At 55.0% G+C, this 25,347-nt stretch overlaps 1 protein-coding gene across 2 annotated transcripts; it reads right to left on the bottom strand.

The window, feature by feature from the left end:
* Positions 1-3,235: 3,235 nt before the first annotated feature.
* PLP1 (proteolipid protein 1) lies at positions 3,236-21,636 on the bottom strand. Of its 2 annotated transcripts, none has more exons than XM_075007836.1 (7): positions 21,503-21,636; positions 11,858-12,044; positions 10,175-10,436; positions 7,830-7,998; positions 6,934-7,007; positions 6,057-6,122; positions 3,236-5,349 (listed from the first exon to the last, which is right to left on the bottom strand). In XM_075007836.1, the coding sequence occupies exons 1-7, from the start codon at positions 21,504-21,506 to the stop codon at positions 5,278-5,280; spliced, it is 834 nt and encodes a 277-aa protein (XP_074863937.1). In that variant the 5' UTR covers positions 21,507-21,636; the 3' UTR covers positions 3,236-5,277. The 2 variants fall into 2 exon arrangements, with proteins under 2 accessions (XP_074863937.1, XP_074863938.1); XM_075007837.1 differs by having other exon boundaries at positions 10,280-10,436.
* Between the last annotated feature and the right edge of the window lie 3,711 nt (positions 21,637-25,347).

Raw genomic sequence — 25,347 nt, 5'->3', positions numbered from 1 at the left:
GACACCCAGTAGCCTGAGTGATAATTATTTGTGTTTTTTATGCCGATTGAGGATTTTGCCACTCGGCCCAAGCTCAGGAAGGCATCTGCTAAGTATGCACAGCTATTATTTGTGCTATGGTCACTCAGCCAAGTGCAACCTGTCAGAGACCCCATTGCAAAGAGAGGAGCTAAGTCGAATTTCCTGCGGTGTGAGGCTCGGTCTAGGCTAGGCAGGTTAGTCAATTGCAGATACACAGTTGTAGCTACGGCAATTATCTGCAATCGCCTTACCTGGTCAGCTTCGCAGAGCGAGATCAATGTGAGAGTTTCTTGGCACTGCTCGTGATGTTGTGAAGTACGGGGGTCAACCGCTGACCCCAGATGGTTCAGTTTCACCCGTCTGTACTGGCACGTGAAACCGAACTCCAGCTGATCGATCCTGACAAGGTCGATCTTTCATGTAACATAGACTTCCCCTAAGTCAGCTTGGAAATCGGCCTGCTCCTCTTTACCTTAGCTAAGTATCAGTCCATTAGCATGAGTGTTGCATGTTCCTCCATGTTTCAGAGAACAGGGTTAGCTGTGGGAGTCAGAGATGGAAGAAGAGGCTGAGCCAAAAAAGCATGCAAGTTTCTGCCATTCTTTTGCCACAGATTTTACAGTGGCCAATACAGCACACAACTGAAATCTCAGGCCTGCAATCTGTACCAGTGTTTCGCTGGTTTGTCCAGGACACCGTTGGCCAGGAAATATTTTTCGCAGCTATGAGAAGTTGCAATGATCATTCCATGATTATTTTTTTTTAATTTTCAATACAGACCGTTACTAAAAAACCCTCCAATAATTTTTTTTTTAATCTTATTTTCAGCAACAGAAAACTGAAAAAAATCTGGGGCGCATTTGTGTGTGTGGATAAACAACAAATGTTTTATTGGCTGGAATTCCTATTTTGTCAAAAAACACTATCTTCTGTCCAAAAAAAAGCTTAGAGAGGAAAGATTTCTCTGAGGTCTAATCCGATATGCTCATCCCACAGGCAGGGGGGAATTCAAGAAAGTCATTTCATTGCTCCTTCCAGCCATGGTTGTTCTTAGTCATCTTAGCCCCTTTGGGGATGAGATGGGGCGACCACCCCATCATGCCTGCAGAAATCTGACTGAGGAACACTGTTCTGGAGCCTTGTGAGCGCCGGGGAGTGGTGGCTGTTGGTGACCAGCTACTAGCATGTTGTCTCTTCCACAAGGAAGGCTGTCGAGCAAAATATCCCCACCACCTTAGGAGTGAGAGACTCAAGCTATGTCTGCACTGCGTGCAAGATTGACTCCCATGGAGGGTTGATCTTTTGGGACTACATTTTGCATGGGAAATCAAACCATCTGGGGTCAACAGTTGAGCCCTGTCCTCCTCAATATCGCAAGGATTAAGGGAGCTTGATGGGAGAAACTCGGTGACCTCTCTCTGTGAGGACAGCCGGGCAAGTCAGTTGTAGATAAGTCGATTCTTGCTATGCAATTGCTGGAGCTAGAATTGCGCATTTACAATTGACTTTTCATGTCCAGTGTAGACCTGGCCTCAGAGAAGCAGCAAGTCTGGATGACTCTTGGCTGTCATGACCCCTGCAACCCAGCAGTCCATGAAGCTGCCGTGGTGTATGGCATTGCTTCATAATGTGCCGACACTCCCTACTCAGAGAGAACCTAAGGCTGTGATGCACCCCCAGCTGTCACTGACTTCAGCGGAGGCTGGTAGGCCTAGGGCAGCCGCGGGAGCCTATGTGAGCAAGAACGCCCCATGATTGAGGCTCATCATGACTGCAAATTGACATCCTCCTGTAAACAAAAAAAGCATTGAGACAGCCGCCACGTGGGTTTATTACTGAGCTGTTGTGGCCATCTTCCCACAGGCTGGAGGGCATGATAGTGTCTGTCCCATTCAGTCCTGGTCCCCTTCCCACCGCCCCAGTCAAAGCCCAGCCATTCTCCCCTTGGATCGTCTCCTCTCTGCATGCAGCAGCCAGTGCAGTCTGCATTCTGGATGAACCCTAGGCTTCCGCACGCTACCCTGTGCACTGCTGCCCCCGGCTCTGACCCTGCTGACGGGCCAAGCCGGCCAGTTCAGTGATAAGGGACTGCTGCTTGTTCCCGCGGCTCGTTCCTGGGCGCGGGCCTATCTGAGCGCACACAGAGCTCTTTCAGCACAGAGAAAGGAGGGTGATGGCCTGTGGGAGAGCAGAGGACAATGGCACAATTGATGGACTGTGGTGACTGACAGGTTCCTGCAAGCCAGGCCGTGCAGTATGGTGATCAGACTCAAAGGACAGGGCGGAAGACAAGCTTTGGCCACTGAGGGTGAAAGCTACCCCTGCCCTTCGCACCGTTCCGCTCTGGGTTAAAGGCTGGCAGGGATGGTCTTGTATCAGGCTTCTGTGCTGGGATGAATAGCTCCCTCCCAAGTGGTCCAAGAACCACTGAGTGTCCATCCATCCATCCATCACAGTACGGGGGTTGGCACAAGGAATCAGCACCCAGGACTCTGAGTGGGTTTACACTGGCGCAGTTGAAGCAGATTCGCTGGTCTGGGGAGCATGTGAATATCATGGATAGGAGAGACCCCTCTCTCACTTAATTTCAATGGATCTGTACCCCTAACTTTTGTCAATTCCCTCAAAACCTAGATTAGATGCTTCAAATAGCAGCTCTATGCTGATCTGAATGCACTGGATTATATCTGAGGTTTAAACACTAAACAGACCTGGACTTGGGCAGTGTTCGGCTTATTAGGTTATGCAAATATTTGTAAAAGATCGTCTCCTGGTTAATTTGCTGGTCGTTCTGCAGTCCGATAGGCCCTTAGTTATCCAACACTGGTGTTCCTCGGGGAGTCAACCAAATGCAAAGGCACCGCCCTTTCTTGTACTGTGTATGTTCGAAGTTGTGAAAATGTGGCAGAACTGTGTATGGCTTTATGTTACAAAAGCATCTTTTTCCTATAAGTGTTCGTGCACGTGAGCTCTGATCTCCACCCGATGTGAACGAGGGTGCTGTCAAGTAGCTGGATATCTGGCTTACTTTAATTGCGAAGATGTTAACCCCAGGGACAAAGAGGGAGGACAGATTTTTAAATAGTTGACCGTTGCATTTATCTCCATGCATTTTTGCAGGCTAGGTTGCTGTGTGAACACAATGTGTAACACCAGGGAGTTACTATCAAAGCAAAGTCATCAGTCTTCTTTGTGTTTGCCAGCCCAGACAGACAAGCAGACAAGCATGTTCAGAACAGTCTTAATTTTAATTGATTTCCTTTAATTTTATAAAATACACCTCGTAGGATAAGCCTTTCAGAACCTGCTCCTTTTTATTGGTTAAAAAGTTGAAATTCTAGATCAGAAGTGAAGGAAACACTTTCAGTTGATTAACTTTCATTTTTGCGTGTGTGTTTGGGTTCCTGGGGAGGATAGAGAGGAACTGGCAGGAAGGAGTTGGTTGTTATTATGTTATTAAATCAATACAAGATACAAGATTTCATTTGCCTGATCTTGACTGGTTTCTGCTCAGCCCAGTCTGCCATCACCCATCTCATCCCACCCCCTCCCCAAAGCTTAACCGATCTATTTCAGCACCCAGGTGTCGGAAGCCCTGCAATGCAGGTGCTACAGTCTGCCACTGGAAGCAGTTCCTTCAATAAACAAATGCCAAGCCACATTTCTTTACCTATAATTTAAAAAAAAATACAGCAGAGGAACAGCAGGAACCGAGGAGTTTTCAGCAGACACGGACTCTTTACTCTCTGTCCGTGGGCCGCTGTGGTCGTGTGACTGCTGAGAGCTTCTGGGACTGGTCAATCTACAAAGAGGTGCCCTTTCTCAGACGGAACTTTGCTCTCTCTTAAGTACGTCGAGATGCTATGATCCTTTCCCCATCTTGGCGTCTCCAGTGAAAAGGGAACCACGGAAATCTCATTCTAAGTTTGACTGCATAGGCCAATGTTGGCTCGTTAGTTTGCTCAGTGAGAAAGACCTAAATGGAAGCTGGAGAGTTTAGATTTGCACAGAAATGGGTGTATTTAACGACTGTGCAGAATGCGCTATGCCCCCCTTGGTCATTTGTTGACTGGCCGTGGTCAAAAGGAGACACGGTATCGTTCAAATTTTGGGCAGTTTCAAAATAGACAACTGGGCCCTCGGGAAACCCCTGAGAAAAGAGGGTGAGGAGGAATGGAGATAAGGTCACGTTACACACGAATCAGAAACAAATCAAGATCTTCAATTTACAGAACATTATGGAAGCAAACGTCAGCTGAAGAGACGAGCACCATTGTGAAGGTATGACAGAGTTCAATGTGCACAGCTGGTTACGAGAGGAAAGATAGGCGAAGACATACAGTCCAAAGAGTTATCCCGTGTCTACAAAAGGGACCCCTCTGGCTACGCGCTCAGGCCACTGGTTAGTGAAGTCCATCTAGTCCAAGCTGGTATCCATGTTCCTCCCACTGCTTTGGCCCTGCAGTGGGGCACATGGGGAGTGGCTCCCAAGGCAATTCTGATCCCATTGCTGTTAAGCTGTAAAACCAAGAGCCCCCTTTGTCTACAGAGACACCAGGCTCCTTTATGCTTCAAGTAGGGTTGGCTGGGTTAAGGAAGTGAGCTTCTATCAGCATCGGGGTCTGCGCTCTCTTCCCACATTGGGAAGATCCTTGCTCTAAACCCCTTTTACCCTGGCTGCAGCAGGCAGATGCAGGTAAATTCTCTTTCTTGACCATGGAAAAGTCCTCTTCTCCTTCGTCCACCACATGAAGATGGAAGTGAGTTCTGAGTCTGTTATCACAAGGAGAGTCTATAGCGATGGAGTCAAAGCCAGACCACTTCCTCCTCTCTCTGTGTAGCATGCAAAAGCTTCCCCACGTGCAGCAGGGCAATCAATATCAATTCCACCTGCCAGAAGCAGAAACGCTCGTTCCTATTTCTACAAAACCTCGGGAAGGTGGAGCAAATCCCACATCTGCTTTTCCTGGTTTTGGCCTGGCGGGAAATCCTTGTCGTTTGGCTTTCCCTAGTCCCAGCACGACTTGCTGAGGAGCCACACAGCTACAGAGAGAAAAGTGCACGAGGCACAAGTCCATCGTCAAGGGTCTCTCCGTCTGTGTTGTGGTCGTCATGGATATCGCAGAGGAAGAAGCGGGGGAGTCAGCAGCGAAGACGGCGTTAAGGTAGGAAACCTGGTGTTGAGTGGCTGCATTGTTAAAGCCTCGTGGTTAGAGAGAAAAGGGCATTTTGGATAGCTCAGCTCCCTCGCACAGACTAGAACTTTGTGCCTCGACCCATGAGTTTGAGGACGGCAAAGTTGTAAGTTGCAGCAATCATGTAAGTGAGCTGTGGTAGAGGGGAGAAAAGAGTGAGAGATGGGATGGTTCAAACTGAGCCCAGGAGGGCGCTGGGCAAGGCCCTCAAACGGTGTGAACCCACAGACATCAGTGAAGCCAAGTTGATTTACACCAGCTTTGGTTCTGGCCCACTCTGTCAATAAGCCCCTCTCCCTTTCAAACTGTTTGGCCGTCTCTCCCCAGGACACCCGAGATGGCCGCCTTCGCACCGATCGGTCACCGTTCCCCAGGCTCTTTGGGTACCTTTTTTTGAGTTGGGCCAACAATAAGTTTACCAAGGAATAGTCATTTTTCCCGGTAGTTTCAGCGGCCTATGGACCAGTGAAGAATCGATAGCATGGAACGTCTCTAATGAAACATGAGTTTCATAAGGCGTTCAGGGAATACAAGACAGCTGAGTGCTTGGGGCAGGGGCCTGGATTACTTGGGCCAGATGGCCACATCCAAGCCTATCTTCTCTGCTTCTGTGATGTTATCCACCTCCCCCTGCAATCCCCACTTTCCAGCAGCAACTTCTGCTGCCTTCCTGGTTCTGAAAACCAGGGCTGTGCTCTAACAAGCACAAAGAAGAAATAACCAGGCACTATGTGCCGAGTGACTTTCTTGCCTAGCAGCTGCCTTGCTTTAACGATCCTGCCTCTGTAAGAGCATCTCTTAGGATGAGAAGAGACATTTTTTGGTGGACCATTGACTCACCAGTGAAACCAGCGTCGCTGCAGCACCAACAAATGCGGCAATGAAGAGGTGGAAGGTCATTTGGAACTGCAAGGAAAGGGAACAACAAGCTGGCATTTACAGATGTTTCCCAGACAGGAGAGACACAAGGGGGTTTCCACAAGGTTTCTGCAAACTGGGCTTTCTTCACGAAATCAGACTGGATTTCTGGAGCCAATCAAGGAGATGGCACTTAAAATCCCACCCCCATGGGCATTGATGGGCATGAGGGTCACATTCATAGTCATCCAGGATTGGTCTTTCTGTACATTGCTCTGCCTGTGGACGGCCAGCTTCCTGTGTGGCTCTCCTAGGCCACAGGAAAGGAGGGTGATCTAGCCCCACACAGTGAGGGAGAATGCTTCAGTAGTTAGGGGACCAGCCTAGGACTTATGAGTGCTGGGTGCAAGTCCCCGTGCTGTTTCCTTTGTAACCCTGGGCAAATCACTTAATCTCTCTGTGCCTCGACTGGCATCTGTAAAATGGGGATAATGGGACTACCCTGTCTCACAGGGATACTGAAAGAGGCTCAGATGGTACAGTGAGGGAAGACAGATGTGAACCCCGGGCAGATGTGCTGTCTGTTGGGGTTTCCAACAATAGACCTCTGCCCTGCACACTATGGCTACCTCCTAGTTAACCTTGGGCTCCTCACTGCTTTCTTCCTTTGAGGCTTCACTCCCCTGTTCATCCAAAACCACCCAGCTCTAACCTGGAAGACTTTGTCTCTTTGCCCACTGGGAGCCAGACTGTGAACCCAATCAGCTCCTGACTCAGATCTCCAGCTTGGCTGAAGGCATCAAAGGGCTTTGCCTCTCCTGATCCCGGTGCTTGCTTAGGAGGGATGGCTGGCACTCACCTCCGGGGTCTTACAGATGGACAGAAGGTTGGAGCCGCACACCTTTCCTGGGAAGGCATTCCACGGGAGGACACCTACATGAGACACGAACGTCGGCCAGGGTGAGCCGAGAGGAGCTCCATGGGACCCTGGAATCTTGGCACAATCTGCCCCTTTGTGTGCCACTGAGCAGGGAAGGCAGGCCGGGGACGTGGAAAGAGGAGCGTTGTGTTCTATGCTATGAATACACAACTGGCCTGGCTACCGGTGTCAAGAAGCAGCAGCGGCAGGCACTGCAGCCTGAGTAATTACCTGGGTCTCTGGCCCACACGGAAGACAGGCTGTTGTGTCTCCACTGCTACCAGTACCCGCTCTGAGCCAAAGCGTGTCTACGCAAGCTGCGGCCATGCCTGGCTGCAGCGTAAACAAACTCTCACCACTGGAGACCTCTGGCAGCAAGTGCCTCGACCAAATCCTGCCATCTCTGCCCTTCTAGTCGGTCCGCCCCAAATTCGGTGACTTCACCCGGCCCAGAACCAGCGTTCCCTCTAATTTTTGCCCTCCATGGGTGGAACAAATTTTATTATGTGCACCACCAATAGAAGCCATGCTGTGCGGCGTGGGTGCTGAGGGCGGTTGGCTTATCAACTGGACGGCACCTGAATCTCTCCTGGGCAGCTGCCCAAGTGCTCGGCTTCCAGAGAACGCTGCCCAAGACCCTGCCGATCCCACCTCAATGTCTGCTAACAGCTCCCTGCCGCATCATGGCCTTTTCATTAAGAATGTCTAGAATGCAGAGCCAAATCCGGGGCGGCTGGAGCAAGTGGATGTCTTGCTACTGACTTGAGTGAGTCCCAGGTCTATTGGGTCTTTGATAAAATGGTGCTTATTGGAGAGAGACACAGTCCAAGGCTCACCATACATCCTGGCATCAGCACACAGCGTGCCTATACTGGCCGAGGTCTTGCTGGGGAAGGCGATGGATTGGCATGTTGTCCAGGTATTGAAGTAAATGTAGACAGGCAGAGCAGAGCAGGCAAACACCAGGAGCCAGATGATGGTCAGGGCATAGGTCACACCCACAAACTGAAACGGTCAAGACACGCAAGAGGGAGGCAAGGGGTTAATGGTCTGCCAGAGCCTTCAGACATGAGAGCATGAGACTGGAGATCTGGAAGCAGGCTGACGTGAATGCAATGCCCGGGTCTCTGCCAATTGGAAAGAAGGAGAGAGCACCTCCAGCAAACATGAGAGGGCAGCTGTCCGCCAGTCTGAATGTGTGTGTTTGTATACATGTGCCAATCGTGAGATGCACTCAGGTGCACACCCATCTCGAGACACACACGCTCGCCACTGAAAACAACATTCAAGCGGAGCCGAAATTTCAAAGTCAGGCAGACACAACTGTGCACATGGTTTTTGTGCCAAGCAAATTCATATGGGCCAGTGGTTCCCAACCTTTCACTGTGTGAGCCCACAGCCACCCCCCCAAACCATTCGTGGACCCCATCAAAGCTAATTCTAGCCACTCTGTACACTTCAGTAAAGGAAAAAGGAAATGACGACATTGATTTTCAGACAGCGATTAAGAGCCTTATTGCAAGATATTTAATTTAAAAATAATTGTAACTTTGCAATTTATTTAAAACTCGTTTGCTAGGATCATTTTTAATTATCTTCTATTTTTCTCACGGGCCCCCTGCAGTGCCCCCATGGAACCCCACGGGTCCATGGGCCCCAGGTTGGGAATCGCTGCCCTAGCCTGTGCGTGGGGAATGGATCTCTCTGTACATAACCGGCCAGGGCAGTGTTTCACTCGCCAGGCATGTGCCAGCCCTCGATTTGTGTGCACGCACATAGGGAATCTGTGCGTGCAGTTCACCAATGGGCATAGCAGGGCCTTGTGCTGCCTTCAGTGCAGGGGCAAACCAGCAAGCGCAGTTGTATCCACCCAATCTCCAAAAACATCTGGCCCACATGGTGCAAAATGAACGATCTGGAAAGAAAAGCGCATCCGTTCTGCTCAGCTCCCTGAGGCAAGGAGCACCCTGCACCGCTTCTGCGCGCTGGGAATTGCGGATGCAGCCAGCCTGGGGAATTACACTTGGCACTGAGGCCTCCAAAGCAGCCTTGGGTCTAACTGGGCTGCGCTGTCCGTGATCAACCTAACCTGAGGTTCTCAAGTCCCTGGTAGGACCCGGCTCATAGGGAAATGCTGGCACCTCCTGTAGTCCTGGCTTCATGTTGGCTGTTTAAACAAGAAACAATTTGTTTGAAGGTTGAGCTATAAAACTCTCCTAACTGCACAGTGCTGCCTGATCCCCCTGCCTCTGGACACGTCCTGGTGTTTCACCGTGGCACAGTCCTGGCCACAGTGGCCAAAGTTTTGGAAAAAAGGCTACTGATTTCGGGCACCTGGTCTGTGACCTTGCAAGGAGCTGGCTTTCCGAGAACAGGAGCTCAGCCCTTTCTGAAAATCAGCCCCTTTAAGGTGACCTGCATGGAACAGCCCTGTAACTTGCCACCTCTTAATTCTCAAGTCACATGTTGTAACCAGTAACCACGGTGGAGGTAGGCTGCTGGAGTCTCCGCTGCCTTTGAGCAGAGGAGGGCTGCCAGCGACAAGCGCAGAAAGAACAAAAGACCCATTTTTACTGGGCATTAAATAATATCCTAGCACCCCAGCTCTCCGCCCTGCAGACCACGGCACAGACACCGTGCAAAATACATGTCTGGGGAAGGGTGCGCCTCTGGGTTATATGCAGCATGACAGGGCCTTGAGCAGGGTCCACAGTGCAACGCAGAAAATACTGGTAATAATCACTAATAAAACCCCGGCGCCGAATCCCTCGCGGGGCCGGGCCAGCTGCCTTCAGACAAAATGCTTTTTGTTTAAACGTTACAATGCAAACGCAACCTTCAGCAAAGAGCGGCAGCGGAGGGGGCTTGCAGAGAGGAGAGCAAGGAAGGGGAGAGGTGGGAGTTACCAAATAGGAAGCGAGCTGAGGTGGCAGGAGCTGTAGCGGTGGTTTAGAGCTCTCCAGCGGTGAGGTGTGCCTCTGGCCATGGAGGGCCCCCCTGGTGGGGCGGCTGAGCTGCCGGGGTGCGCTTTCCTTTTAGCTACCACCGAATCAGTACAGCCGTCCCCAGTGAGTCCGTGACTTCTGGGGGAGCCGTCAGCCAGCTGGGACAGGGCTGCAGTCTCATGCCCATCAGCCTGCCCGAGCGTTCCGAATTAGCGCCAAACCCTGGTTAAGATCACCTTGTCGGGATGTCCTAGCCATTTGCCCAAACACTGACACACCCGCTCCAAAGAGTGAGCTTGATGGTGGCCTCTGGAACCCCTCCCCTTCTGGCCCCCTGTTACCGTAGCGCTGAGGCCCTTGCCGCAGATGGTGGTCTTGTAGTCGCCAAAGATCTGCCGGACGGCACCGGTGGTGTAGAAGCCCTCGGCCAGAAGGAGGGCTCCGTAGAGGAAGAAGAAAGAAGCCGTTCCGTAGATGACGTATTGGAAGGCATGGATCCTGGAGGGGACATGGGGAAGAGACAGAGACAAAGAGAGGGAGGGAAGGAGAGAAAAACGACCTCTTAACTCTTCGATGCAGGTCTCGCCCTTCGAACCCTGGCTGCGGCTAGTTCCCCTCCCAGGACAGATCCAGCAAAGGGTGCCCGACAGGAGCTGCTCCTCAGGCCTTACCCAAAACCTCAGAGGAGCAAGCTCTGGCCCTGGCCACTCCCCTCCACTCCAGGATCGGGCTAACGCAATGAGGGCAGCTAGCTCAAATGGGAGAAAGGAGGGCATGGCAGGATGAGGAAGATCCCGAAGGAAACGGCCTGTCGAGAAGTAGGGAGCAGTGTCTATGACACTGGTTTATGGGTGGCCCAGCAAGGAAGGAGAGAAGGAGATACCTGGTCCCATGCCTGTGTATAAAGCCAGGCAGAGAGCGTGGTACATGGAGGGCAGCGAGACCTGCTCTGCCTGGCAAGTCTGGCTGCCCTGCGTTCTCCATACCTACCGAGAGTGGAGGATCCAACACTATCCACCGTACCTAGCAAGGGTCAGATAGAAAACACGTGTGAGCACAACAAGGTGAAGAAGGGTCCAGGCAGGGAGAGCCTCAGCGAGCCTCGGCCGTGGGCTGGCTGGAAGGGCTCGTGTGCCCCATCGACACTAGTGGAACTACCCAGAACCAAAACGAATCCAGCATGGACGGCCCCCGATCACTGGGGGGCGTTCTTCGCAGTCCCACAGGGCCGAACTGCCCGGAGACAGGTAAACAGGCCAGAGCTTCCCATGAGGATGAAGGAATAACCTGACCATTTGTGAACTAATCAGCAGAGCAGGCGCCCCGCAGAAGCAGAGCCTGTTCCCAACCCGGCAGCATGTTGATACCAGGGCAGACAGCTACCCTGGACCAGAGCGGGGCAGGTTCAGGCCTGGGTGTGAAGGGGGCCAGCTGGTGATGGCATATAAGTGCCCAGAAGTTTTAAGAGTTTCTGACTGACGAGGGATTTGGGAGCCCCGGGTGAGAACCTTGAAGGAGTCCTGATTTTCAGACAGGGCCAAGCACCGTCCCTCTGAAAATGAGGCCACTTCCAGCTGGCTCAAGTTAAGCACCCAAAACCACTAGTCCTTTTTGAGTCTGTTTTCCAGAATGTGGCACGGTGCTGCTAGCCCTGCTGCCTAGTGGTTAGAGCTCTGCACAACCCGGCAGGAAAACCAGCCTCTGGTCCTGGCCCCAAACTCGTTCTCACCGGGCAGCAGGACTCCATTAGCTAAGCAGCCAGGGGAGCGGTAGCGTCGCTCCCAGCTCCCCACTAGCTCCTCCGAGTGACTGCCGAGTGGTGCTGAATTCTGAGGGCCTCCAGTGCAGCCCCTGAAGCCAGGGAAGTGATGGCGGGAAAAGGGACCTGGCCTCTAGAGCACGAGAAGACGAATACTTACACGTCGATAAGATACTCATAATCCTGGTAGTTTTTGGAGAAGTAGGTCTCAATTAGCCGCTCGGTGCCAGTGAGAGCTTCGTGCCCGCAGCCGCAAAACAGCGCAACCCCAAAGAAACACAACCCCGTGGCAACCAGGGAAGCAAAGGGTGCTCCTATCAGACATCGTGCGCAGCACTCCAGCCAGCCTAGGGAGGAAGAGAGACGTCACCTCAACCACAAAGTGCTGCCACCAGCCCAAAGGGGCGGCAGGCTGGCAGGCAGCTTGGAGGCCTGATCTACTTTGGGCACGCCGCTGTCTAGGGGGCACTGAGGGCTGGCTGCCCCAGCCCCGCCCCTTCTGCATGAGGCATGCTCCTTGCAGGGGGGCAGAACAGGCCCCCCACCTCACCAGGGACCCAGTGAGGCTGTCGGCCCTGCCCCCTCTGGGGACTGCCTCCCCATGTGAATGAAAGCATTGCCCTCCAGGCAGCAGCCCGGCAATGAAACTGACTAGCAACGCAGGTGAAACTGACCGATCTCCATTTGGGCCCAGCCTGAGGGAAATGCAAATGTAAACAAGCCTGCCACAGAGAGAGAGAGGAGGGAGATGTGAACAGGGCTTCCCCGGCGAATAATCGGTGCCGTTGTGACAGTCTCAGAGGAGAACTTTTTTAACGTATTACTTTTATCTTGGCTTTGAAAATGGAGGGTGATACTGGCCCTCATGCAGAGCCCTGGACCAGCGCCAGATCTAGACACTGCCTCCTTATTATTTAAGCCAAATAGCCCTGGCAGCTCTAACCCGCTGGTTCTATAAGCCTCCTGCTGGATCTTCACACCGGAGTGGATTTCAGCAGCAGGGCATGGTCCCACCGCCAGCATTCACACCCACCGAGGGACCAGCAACGAAATCACAGCATGCAGCGCTCTCATCCCATGTACAGACACAAGCCCTGCGCGTCTCCCACCTGCCAAGAGGCAATGAAAGAATCCATTTGATACATCCGTATCTGGGCTCAAGTCCCCGTCCCCCTCAAAGCAGTGGGAGTTGTATGTCGTTGAGGCTGGTACTCTGCCCTTATTACACCCTGATCACCCAATCAGAATAGTAGGCAAAAGACCATCTCGCGCAGTAGGTACCCTTCTTCTGGGGGTCAGTAAGTCCCCAAGCCCATACCCTCACTTAGCAGGGAGTCTGACTGAAACGGAGGTTGCTAACCTATATAAACAGTCAGGCACCCAGAGCTGAGCCTCTACCTGCACCTTGGGGCTGCTGCTGTAGGTGCAATCCCAGAGAACAGCTGCTCTGTTGTGGTGGGTACATATAGCTAGGATTAAACTGAGGGGCTGGGTTTCAGAAGTGCCCCACCTGCAGCTCCCATTGGTTACAGCTGGAGCCACAGGTACAAAGCTCTTTGGAAAATAAGGCCCTTAATCTAGAGGTATAAACTTGCTCAGGTACGAGAGAGAGTCTGGGTCTGAGTTCTCAGCAGTGCAGAATTCACTGGGGGTTGCTTTTGACCCATCACATAGACAAAGCCCCCTACACATTCATTTCTGAAGCTGGAGGCAGGGGAGAGCTTGGAACTGGTGCGGAGAGGGAGGGGTTTGAGTCTGGAGCGCCAGTTCACGCCCATCTCTCAGAGTGCAAAACCACCAGTAAGCACAAGACGCACTCAAAGCGATGCTGAAACGATCTTCTGCCTGGAAAAATCAGAACCTCCCCGAGCAACAGCCTCATTCTCTGCTATCTCACCGCGCCCCCTCTCTTTCTGCAAGAGCCCCTCCCTCTGCACCCTGCAGGCAGTTTACACACCTCCCTCCCGTCACCCACCCCTGCTGCAGCTGGGCATCGTGGAGACCCTGGCCTGGGGTGAACACACACAAGGCTGATGGGTTTTAACAAAGGAGAGGGCACGTCCAGATGACGCCCACTGCTCCCTGCCAGCTCCCTTCCATGAATGTGCGGTTGGGAATTTTCCAACACCCACTTTCCCCCTTCCCCAGCCCCACCATGTTGTTCTCTTTGCCTGAAGAATGACCCATAAGAGAGCCACAGAGTCAGGGGCAGTGAGGTTCTCCCCTCCCCGCGAGTGCAAGGTTACAGCCTGTACTGATCCCTTCATGGCACTGAGGACAGTGGGGCTTTGTTCTTCCCTTGCTAGCCTGTGTATTCTCAGCAGTGTTCTGCATGCTCGGGGGCAGGGGAAGCAAACAGGGAACAATGGGAGGACTATTCAGTTACCAGCGGGTTGGAACGGGCACCATGTGCTGGTGGCTGCGTGGGGTCTATGTAGCTGCGAGCAGCCGGCCGGGGTCAGGCAGGCCTCCTCAGCGTGAGGCTTAAGGCAGACAGGTGACACTGCAGCAGGTCTGGGTGGGTGCACGACAGGGAAGCAGATTCCATCAAACACTGTCATCTGCCCATCCAGCCCTGTCAGGCTCCAGGAAAGGTCTCCCACACTCCAGCCCAGCAGCCTGTGCTCCTGTTTCCGCCTCCTCTCTCCTGCAATGGACCATGAGCCAATCCGAGAGGAACCTCGGACCGCAGGCCTGATTCTGCATTCACCGATGGAACCCAGGTGTAGCCCAGGTTAGTCTCACTGCTGCCAGATCAGGAGGAGACCCTGTGTGCTTAAGACAGGGCAGCCTGCAGCAAGTAGCTCAACCTCCTACATTGTGCCTACGCGGCTTAGCCACCCAGCAGGGTAAGGAGACAAGCAGGCCACTGTCTAATCTGGCTAGCTAACACCTGGCTACTAGCCTGTAATTGCCCACGATTCAGTAAAAGCACTTCCAGCCCATCCCTCTCTGCCCAGGGGCTTCTGCTGAGCTCCTCAGCAGCAAACCCTCCATGCCTGTTTCCTGGTGAAGGGTTGGCTCCTCAAGAGGACTAAAGGAGTCAGGATCCCACTTGGTGTTAAGTCTGAATGGGATTTGGGTATCTGAGTCTAATCGCCCAGGGCTTAAACTGCAGCAAGGAGGTTTAGGCTGGACGTTAGGAAAAAATTCTCGATGGTCAGGGTGGTTAAGCACCGGAGTAACGTGCCTGGGGGGCAGCGGAATCTCCATCCTTGGAGACATTTAAGAGCAGGTTAGATAAACATCTAACGGGGTGACATAGATGGAGCTTGTTCCTGCCGTGAGAGGAGGGGACTGAACTTGATGACCTCGTGAGATCCCTTCCAGTTCTAGTGTTCTGTGGTTCCATAGTCCTGCCAAACACTGGGGTAAATCTGATGGCGCTGGACAGGAAATGGAAGGAATTTAGGAACATACAGGCTGGAAGAACTGAGATGGACTTCTGTAGGGTGTGGGACAGATTCCTCCTGGAGGTGGTGGAAGCCCCATCACCTGAGAGGACCTGACCTAGACTGGAGCAAACTCTAGAAAACAGGGTGTAAGGAACGTGCCTGAACTGGACTGGATGCATGGTGTTCCTCCAGCTTCAGCACCTAGATCTTCAGCGAGCTCCTTGCAGCTTGTGCCACGTTGTGCACAGAAGAGGCAGTCGCCTTTCAGGAGGCTTGGCCCACAGAAGAGCAGTTGCAGGACATCTGGAAAGCTGCCAGGCCCCGATTCAGCGGAGCCGGCTGCTTTAGCCTTAAGCCTGGGCTTAGCTCCCGGTGAAGTGGCTGAGGCTGAAACGCCCGGGGAACGCCACACGTGCGTATTCCTGAATCATCCTGAGCAGCCTCAGCAACAAAAAGAGGAAATATTTCCCCTCCTTCCTCCTCCACTTGGCATGTGAGTTAGGGCTGGCTGGGAGTCGGCTTTCCTGCTAGCTCATCACAAGACACAGCCAGGCTTCCCCGGGGCTACGCTCACCCATCCTCTGGAAAACGAGACACGGCATGTGTCTGGCCCATCAGTTCTTGGCAGAGTTTGCCTGGGGCAGGGCGGGGGCTATGGACCCCTGGAAAGGGGCTGTTGGAGTTTTCGTCACCAAGAACGTGGCAATCCATGGCAGAAGCTTTGGGGCACGTTGCAAGCAGAGGCGTTTGTTAGTTTCAGCCAGAGGTGGCCGCTGAGGGACCAAGCCAGAGATCACGCACGTCCCGTGACTCTGAATGTGGCTGCTCTTGGGGTGCTCTTGTACCAGGCGCTGTCTGACCAGGGCCCATTGTGCCTAGGTCTTTCCTGGCCCCCTCCGGCCTAGGAGCTCTGGGTAGCAGCGGTGTGTCCCCGACTGACTGTGAGCAGGAATCTGGGCCACAACTGCCGGGAGGCAGGGCTGGCGCCTCGCGAAGTGGGGGGAGAGAAAGGGCCCCTTGTAGCAGCACAATCCCCGGCCTTGTGTCTCAGCCCAGCTGACAAATGGGGAAGAACAATAGTGGCAAAACAACAGGAGGAGCCATTGACCGAGGAGCCCCGTCTCTCCAAGTCACAGACCCTCCCATGCGCTGCCGGGCAACACCCCCAGCCCCTGCCACCCTCCCTCACCCCCGTGAACGCCTCCACACAGTGCCTCCATTGAGGGAACGGCTGGGTGCTGAAAGGCCCACTAGGCTGGCTGGTACAGGGGCGGCGGGTGCAGCGCAGTGAGGTAACTGCATATGGCCAGGAGGTGCCAGCGACAAACAAGGGCCTCAGATCCCCTGCTGGGACAAAGCTGCTTCTGTGCGGGCCCCAGGCAGCCGCTCTAACGTGCCCCAGTGGAGAGGCAGTCTCGTGCGCAGGGCGCGTGGCTTCCCCGGGGCGAGACCCCCGGGGCTGGCCAGGACCCTTCCCCGCTCCTGCATCCCGGCTGCCCTGCCTACGGCACAAACCATCGCAGGCTGTCTCCTCCCAGCAGCGCGCGCCTGTGCCGCTGCCCTGGATTCGTCGGCGGTCTTTGCCCACGGAAGCTGATGCTCCAAAATGCCTGTTAGTCTCCAAGGTGCAGCAGGGCTGCTTGTTTTAGCAGATACAGACGAACGTGGCTCCCCCTCTGATACTTGCCGTGGATTAGGACCACTGAGGCAGGATCCAGGAGCTCTCCTCTTGGTGCTAAACACAGCCCCCCGCCCGCTTCGCACAGGGCTGCCGTGCAACAGACTCGGCACAGCAAACACAGGTTATTTTGGCAGAGAGCAGCCAGTGCCTAGAGCTGAGGGGGCCTCCAGCCCGGATTACTCCCAGGCCGCCCACGGTGCATCCCGGCCAGTTGTGCTTGGCAGGCTGCAGAGGTCTCTGGCAGCTCTCCAGAGGCAGGCTACTGGCGCCCCAGTGTAGCTCCCGAGGCGCCATGGCTGGCTGCGGCAGCCCAGAGACCCCAGCCTTCCTCCTCAGAGGCAGATGTGGGGCCTTGTGCCCTCTGGGCAGGGCAGTGAGAAGGAGGACGAGGCCTGTCCACTGCCTGCTGGTTCTGCCGCTGCAGCGCCGGGTTTGGTGCCAGCAGGTGGAAATCCCAGGACCTCTGTGACCACGCCTTCAGAACGGCGTGGGCGTGGGGCTGCCCATCCACCTGGGCAGATGCAGGGTCAGCCCAGCTTTCGGGGAGACATCAGCAGAGATCCAGGAGGGCCTGCCTTTGCCCCCCGGGAGTGCCTGGGCACTTTCCACTGATTTCAACAGGCGCAGGATTGGGTGCCCAGCTCTGGAGCGGTGGGAGCAGGATGGGTGTATTGTGCAGGGCAGGATAAAGCCATAGCAGCAAAGCTCGGGAGTAGGGGAACGGACCCCCTACCTTGTGCTCACCCCAACGCTGCCCTGGGCCTGCCGTGGTTCTCAATGGGATTCAGAACAAGCAGAGATCTCAGAAAAGGACCCTCCACCTCCGCCTCCAAGGGCGTGTGTGTGGGCCCTGCCAGGCTGGGGTGGCTCATGGGGGTCTGGCATCAGCTGGCTGACTGCCAAACTCTCCCCTGGCTGCAGTTCAGAAAGGGCAGGAAGTCAGGGTTAGCAGCGGGGCCATTCTGGCCAGGAGAGTGAGTCAGTCGCGGGGCGTCAGCAACATCCCTGGCTTCCGCCTGCCCATTCCACAGCCACCGGCCCCACCAGCTCCCAGGGGCTCTGCCCAGGAACGACGAGGCTGGTCTCCGACAGCCTGGTCTGTCCTGGGAATTTAACTGCCAGGTCTGCTGCTGCTGAGCGTGATTGCGCTGACAACCGTCGCAGAACAAACTCAGAGCCCTGCTAGGAGCTGGGCCGGGAGCCGGAAGGTCCCATTTCGTAGCGTCACTTTTCTGACCACGCTCCATGAAGCCTTGCTGATAAGTCTGGTTGTGGCCTGTAGGCTTGGTCTGATAGCACCTGCCCTCTGGCCTCACCCCTGAGCTCCACCCCATTCCTGATGCTATGATGCCCCTTCCTCCCTCTGCGGCGGGAGGGATGGCTCAGTGGTTAGAGCATTGGCCTTATAAACCCAGGGTTGGGAGCTCAGCCCTTGAGGCAGCATTTCAAGGGTCTGGGGCAGGTTAGATTTAAAGCAAGAGGGGGAAAAAATCTGTCAGGGGTGGTGCTGGGTCCTGCTGTGAGGGCAGGGGGCTGAGCTCAATGACCTCTCCAGGTCCCTTCCAGAGCATCTTCTCTGGTTGCCAAGGAAGCGGCCACTGTACACAGACACAGCTGAGAGCTTTGGACTTCCTGAGCCACAGCTGTAACTGTCAGACACGGGGAATGAACGCAGCACAAATCAGTGGAGGTTGACTGTGAAAATGAGAATTTCTGGCCTAACCTCCCCCCATGGCTACCGTTGCATACCGTAATCTTCACTTCCCGCCCTACGAGTTGCTGTGGGCTGCTAAGAGAACTGCCGTGTTTTGCCCCAGAAGTGGCTGCATGTAAGTAGAGATGGGGGTTAGAAAGGCTGCCTAGCCAGCTGTGTGTGAAGCACACGGGGATCTGTATAAACCTGCAACAACAGCACTTCCTATTTAGCTAGCAAGTGTCTCCTGAGGGCCTCAAAGCGCCCTCCAGACTGACTTAACTCACCCAACAGCCCTGGGAGGCAGGGATTACTCATTTCCCAGAGGGGAAACTGAGACACCGGCACTAAGTTGTTGGCTCGAGGTCGCACAACAACATCAGGAGCGTGGCTGGGGTTGACATTCTGGCTGGCTGGTCGCTTGTTTCAATCACTGCATTGTGTCACCCGCCTAAAGCTACAAAGTTGGATCACTGTGGGTTTGTCCAGAGGAGGTTGTGAAGACCAGGACTTTAACAGGGTTCAGGGCGACAGGGCCGTGCATGGCGATTAGCCAGGGTGGGTCAGAGTGGTGTCCCTGGCCTGTGTTTGTCAGAGCCTGGAAGTGGGTGACAGGAGGGATCGCTCAATGACTACCCCTTCTGTCTCTCTCTGGGGCACCTGGCATTGGCCGCTGGTGGAAGACAGGATGCTGGGCTAGATGGACCTTTGGGCTGACCCACTATGGCCACTCTTAGGTTCTTATACCGGGGTCCTCACGCTGGGGGCTGGGCCCCATCAGGGTGTGACACGGTTACTACTGGGTGGACACGAGCTGTCAGCCTCCATCCAACCCACACTTTGCTGCCAGCATTTACAAGAGCGTTATATGTATAAAAGTGTTTCCATGCCTGGCAGGAGGGGGTCCCACGCCAAGGCTCACTGCATGAGGGGCTCACTCGTACAGGTGTTTGAGAACCACCGGTCCGCCCCGGACTGCGCAGGGCTGCGCCTGCAGCTCATGTAGCTGCACCTGAGTGAGGGTGAATCCAGCTAGCTTGGCCACCAGAGCAGGTCATTAGGCAGGGCCCCTGGCAGTGCAGACCACACCGGAGGCCAAGAGGCCACGGCCTCTGGTAGCTAAGCTAGCTAGGTTAACGCGGAGGACAGCATGCCGTATCCCCTGCTGCTTGGGCTCGCTCTGGTGTCCTCCAGCCTCCCTGGCCAGAAACTCCTGCATGCAAAGTACAAGTCCCAGCTGAAGGCCTGGTGTCAGCTGGAGATGTCTCCTCCTGGCCCCGGTATCCTGAATCTACACTATCCCCCTTCATCCCCATCACTCTCCTCTCTCCCGCGACCGACTCCCCGTCCTTCAGCCCTGCCAGCTGGAAGTTTGAGAGCAGCTCTGGGAGCAGAGCCACTTCTGCTCCTCCCTGGGAGCCAGCTGACGAGGGAGCAAAGCATCCAGAGGGCCCCGGAACAGGGCTCTCCCTAACTTTTTCCACCTGGGGCAGAATAAATTTATTTTGCGCACCAAGGCATGTGCAGATGGGTACCACCAGTAGAAGCTGCCGGTGGCTGGGGGCTGCTGGCTGTCGGTAGCTGTGGGTGCTCTGAGAACCAGCTGCGCGATGTCTGAAACTCTCCTGGGCCATGGCCCGAGCGCGCAGCATACAGGGAACACCGCCCAGCAAGTTGAAGGCAGGGGAGGTCACGTCACTGCTGGTCCAGCCCCGCAGGAAGAAGAGCAGCAGGAATCAAAGCTGCGGTTCTCATGGAGCCCTTCCCGGCGGCGTGCAGACTGAACTAGACAGAGGGGAGCCAGCTGCGGAGGCTGGCCAGGGAGAGGCTCTGTGTCTTACAAAGTAGTGGCTGAGTGGAAGGGTTGGCAGTCCAGCAGTCACTTGTCGAGTACAAGGTGGCTTTGGAGACAACCAATGTTCCCTCTGCTCTTTCCCAGCTACGCAGGGATTTTTTCCCATTACATGTGCTGATTACATTTTATGTGCACTGAGCCATGTACACCACCAATTGAAACACAAAGCCCAGCGCCGGGCCCTTTGCTAATCAGTTGGGTGGCGTCTGATTCTCTCCTGGGCCACTGCACACGCACTCAGCTTACAGGGAACACAGGGACAACTACATTCAGATAAGCAGGAGACTGACCAGATGATTTCAAATTAGCCCCACATATCTTCCCATGGCCTTGGAGTTGCCATGCTAGTTTTCAAGCCAAGCTGACGATGTGTACAGTTTTCGGAGGAGGAGGCATAATTCAGCTTTCAAAAGAGACCCAGTTGTGACCATTGCTGTATGGCACCTATCATGGCCCCATAACACCAGCAGAATTTCTTTTGCAAGCGAAGACATTTAGCTTGGAGGCAGATCCCACCAAGGCAGGTGCCCTTTGACAGAGATATCTACTACCGGTTGAACCTCTCTAATCCAGAACTCTCTCATCTGGCAACATCCGTAATCCAGCATGATTTTAATCAGCCGGGCAACCCCTTATCGTGGGTGTGGCCAAATTTCCCGCAATCCCATTAGGTTTGTTTCCAGCCACCAGTCCTGGCTCTCAGTGTTCAGTGGTGTTGTTTTGCTGTAATTTACACCTAAATATCTTCTATGAACCCAGTCAGCAGTGGACGTGTTAGTAATGTGCTAGGCAATATTGACCTCCCGTGGGCAGGCAAATTCTGTCCTCTGGCACCGGATGAGAGAGGTTCAGCCTGTGTTGTCAGGTCGTTGGTCTGCACCTGCAACAGCTGAGTAACAAAACTTGCGAACTCAGAAACTGGACGGCACCAAGGCTCCCTGTCGGTGGCAGGAGGGCACAGAACCTAGTCAGTTACAGCCTGGCACCGCCTTTCTGGCCTTCCCCAGGCACTTGCTGATCAAAGGCCGTTAAAGTCCCACCATCCTGCTAGGAAGGGCAGTTTAGCGCAAACACCGTACAACCAGAATCAGCCTCCTCCAGCCCCTGGATAGCGTTGATTTAAAAAAACCAAACAAACAAACTTTTGTGTTAGTTTGGAAGGATCCCTCTCTCATACTCACCCATTGTCTCTGGACTCAGTCAAATCCCTCTCACCGCCTTCCCTTTGTGCCTCTTTGCCCAGCTGGAACAATCCCTGCCGCTTTCTCTTCCCTTTACTTTTTCTCTCTGAAGATCTCTGGCCTCTTCTCCAGCAAAGAAAAGGACTTTCTGATTGACAGCCAGCCCCCTTAAAGCGATAGACCACCCTTTTCTCCTCCCCATCCTCCCATTCTCCCTCCCCTCGCCCTCCCACTCTCTCGGCTTGTGGGTAGCTTGGTCCTACCCTGCTGTCTTGGGCTGCCCGTTTCTCTCTGCCACAGATTCGTTTGTTTCCCTGTTGTCAGAAAACAGCCACTCTGGCAGCATTGGATGGGCAGGTCAGGCAGTTCTGCAGCAGAGCCACTGCTTTTTGGAAACTATTAAACTAAATCCAAGAGATTCTTAGTGCTGGGGCCTGAAGGGATCAGAACATTTTATTTCATTTGTAATGACCTTGGGTCTTGCCCAGGGCACATGTACACAGCGTTCACCTTGGCATTCGTGACCTATAGGAATCTAAGTACTGTAACAGAGCACAGGTGGCAGAGGTTTCCTTGGCATCACAAATGCACACTAAGGGGGAGTTTATAACCAGCCATAAACCTTCCCTCCAGGCATGGTCCTTGGGGCAGAAGCCCCCTCTCCCAGCCGGGATGTATTTTTAGCTTGGGTTTCTGTTAAAGGAAGACACCCTCAGGTGTGGGCAGGGTTTTGCAAAGCATTGTGGGTTAGATTTGGAGTCAACTCACAACTCAAACCCGAGGAAGATAGAATCGAGGTGCCAATTTGTGCAAACCACTAGGCTTCAGGACACACGAGTAGGGAGCGGGGACAGATTCCCTTTCCCCCTTAATTTCCAGGTTCCAGCATCTGGGTGACTCCAACTTCTTCTGCCCCTGGGATAACAGAGAATGAACTGTGCCACTGGGGGATCTGACGTGGCTGTATCACTCCAGGGGAGCCTCAGAAGAGAGCTGGTGTAATGATGGAGTCAGAGCTGGGCTGACCCCTAGCTCATAACCCTCTCCACCATGGTCATAGGTACCAGATCCCCTTACAGCCAGGCTCATCAGAGAGGTCAGAGAATGAATGGGCCAACCCAGCCCTGGAGATGGTCCTTCTGGGCCCAACGGATCAGTGAGAGAATGGGATGGTGCCTGCGTACGCCTGTGCCCTCCCGCTCTCAGCGCAGGAGCAGGACTGTGATGCCAGCTCCTCATGCTCTCTGGGCACTACATTGCCATGCCCCATGCCCAGCCCTGGGCCGGAAGGGCTAGGAGCCAGCCAGCATGCAGCCCATCTGGGCAAAGCAGCTGCGCCATGCCAGGGACTGCACGGAGCAGCAGGAGGCTGAGGTGCCAAGAAAAGGGGCCGTCTGGGGGTGTGCCTGAGCGACTCCCTGCAGCAGCCAGGAGGTGCCTCCAACGCCTCCCTGGCAGCCGGGGGGCTGGCTGTCACGTCCCTCAGGGGCTGGGTGGCACACACGTCCCCTTGCGCCAGTGCAGCCTGGCAGGGCTCCCATGAGTCCGGTGACAGCTATGCCCCAAGCTCCCCACCCTGGGTCTCTTGCGATGCCTCCTCCAGGAAATGTCACTAGTGGCCACTGTCACCCCCCGCTCCCGCCCTCCGCCCCCCTCCCACGGCCCAGGACCCTGGCACTCCTGCCGATCCTCAGGGAGCCCTGCAGAGGGCAGCGTGGTCCTGCCAGCCGGCCGCCCTGGAGGACAAGGCGGGCTTGTCGGAGGCTGATGCAGCCTTTGCTCCTTGTGCCAGGCGGGCGTGGGGGGGGAAAGCCTGGGTTCTGTGCTGTGCTGAGGCTCAGGACGTGGCGGGAGCTGGCTGCAGAAGCACACCGAGGGAGGCACCTGGCCCTGCCTCCTCCTGGAGCTCAGTGGGGCTGAGCCGGAAAGCGCTGCCCTGTCCTGGGGCAGGGGCCGGGGGGTGCCTGTCCCGTGCGGAAGCATTGCCCGCCTGGGAGGAGGCCGTCTGGCACTGGCCGGGGTCCTGGGACAAGGCTAAAGTGCTCAGAATGTGGCTCCGTGCTGGGTCTCATGCAACTCTGCCAGGAGGACGGAGCTGGGCCTGGGCCAGGGCTGCCCCTCACAGGGTCCCGGAGGTCTCAGCCCAGTGATGGACTAACTGCCCAGTCCTGGCTCTGCCTCGTCCCCAGCCCTGCTCACCTGCCCCCCCAGCTCTGCGCGGCTGCCAGGGAGGATGAGGACCAGTCAGCCTGTGCTGGCGGTGAAAGGTCCTGACCCTGCCAGGCCCGCAGCACGGGAAGGTGAGGATGTGGCAGGGGACGCTCGGTGCAGCAGGGCAAGTTGGTACCTCTCACACCGCTGCATGTTCCAGATACCCCCAGACCAGCTCACTTCCGGCCAGGAGGCCCCGTCCCAGGTCTCCCGCCATCGAGAGATGCGTTCTCCCCCTATTTAAATAGGTGTGTCAGACCCGCCGCCGAGCAGCACGGTCCTTCCCCTCCCAGTCAAACTGCCCACAGCCGGCACCGCCAGGGCTTGTTGTTTGCACAGGCCTCTGCTCCTAGCAATGTATTCCCAAAGCTCCAGGGCTCTCCCTCTGCTGAGAGGAGAAAACCTGGCCGGGGGGGTGGGGGGTCTGTGGTGGTCTAGCCCTCAAGAACCCCATCTCCCAGCCCAATGCAAGGCTGTAGCCACACGGCCGCCCCAGCCTCAAACCTGCACTGCCTCGTTCACATGTGGCTGGGGCGCTGGGAGGGGTGGACTGGGGACAGGCCCAGCCACCACCTAGTCCCAGCTGGACTCTCTTCAGCCTGGATACTTCTAGGCCCACAGCCCTGGGTGGGAGGTGGAAGCTGACAGGGCCCAGGATGGCCAAATCAGGTGGTGGAGGTATCCGGAGGTGCCAGGTCCCACCCACAGCTTGAGCGAGGTTTCTCCCAGTGAAAGGACGCTGCTGTGGAGGGAGCCAGCCCCCAGGGGAAGGAAGAGAGGGGAGGGGAGGCAGCTGAGAAGGAACAGAGGTTGAAGAGGTACCTGTCCAAGCACAGTGAACCCCTCCAGCCGCACAGGCCTCAGGGGGTCAGTGCTGGGCAGTCCCCAGCTACTGCAGTTGGAGTTACAGTCCCTGCCTGCCATAAAATGGACAAAGCTGCTTGGAACATAGAGAGCTACAGATCTCAGAGCGCTGGGAGGGACCTGGCGAGGTCAGTGAGTCCAGCCCCTGCCCTCATCGCAGCACCATCCCTCCCGGCTTTCTTTTTTCCAATCTAACTTGCCCCAGAACCTTGGCAGCCCCCACGCAAGGGCTGAGCTCATTCCCCTGCCTTTAACGAGCCAGCGCTCTAACCAGTGAGCTATCCCTCCGCCCTGGCTCCTTGCCGCAGCGCAGGAGTTAATACTTGAGGTCCCGCACCACCACGAGGGGGGCTTTATAGCAGAGGCTGCGCAGGACGCCCAGGTATTGGCAGGCGTCTCCAGGAGAGGCGAATGGATTCTTTTTTAGGCACAAGGAGTCCAAACCCATAAGCTATGACAAACAAGGAACAGTCCCCGGAGGCACCTCAGAAAGCCTTTGCATGCTTCTTGGCTTAGCCTTGAAATCCTCCAAGAGTTTTAGAGTGCAACAATTATTTCCAAAGGCTGAACCCAGCCGTTCTTGGGAGGATTTCAAAGGGAAAGCTACCAGGCTCCCTCTCTCACTGCCCTCCGCCCCCGCACACTGAGCTGGATAGCGTCGGCCAATCAGCACCTTTAGTGAGAGCGAGGCAAAGCATTGGCCAATCAGCACCTTTCGTGAGAGCGAGGCAATGCCGTTCAGTGGTGAGAGCAGCTGACTGAGCCAAGGC

The sequence above is a fragment of the Carettochelys insculpta genome, chromosome 13, assembly GCF_033958435.1.
Source record: "Carettochelys insculpta isolate YL-2023 chromosome 13, ASM3395843v1, whole genome shotgun sequence".
NCBI classification, from domain to species: Eukaryota; Metazoa; Chordata; order Testudines; family Carettochelyidae; genus Carettochelys; species Carettochelys insculpta.
The sequence above is the reverse complement of the archived record's forward strand: the minus strand, read 5'-3'. Positions and strand labels throughout refer to the sequence as shown.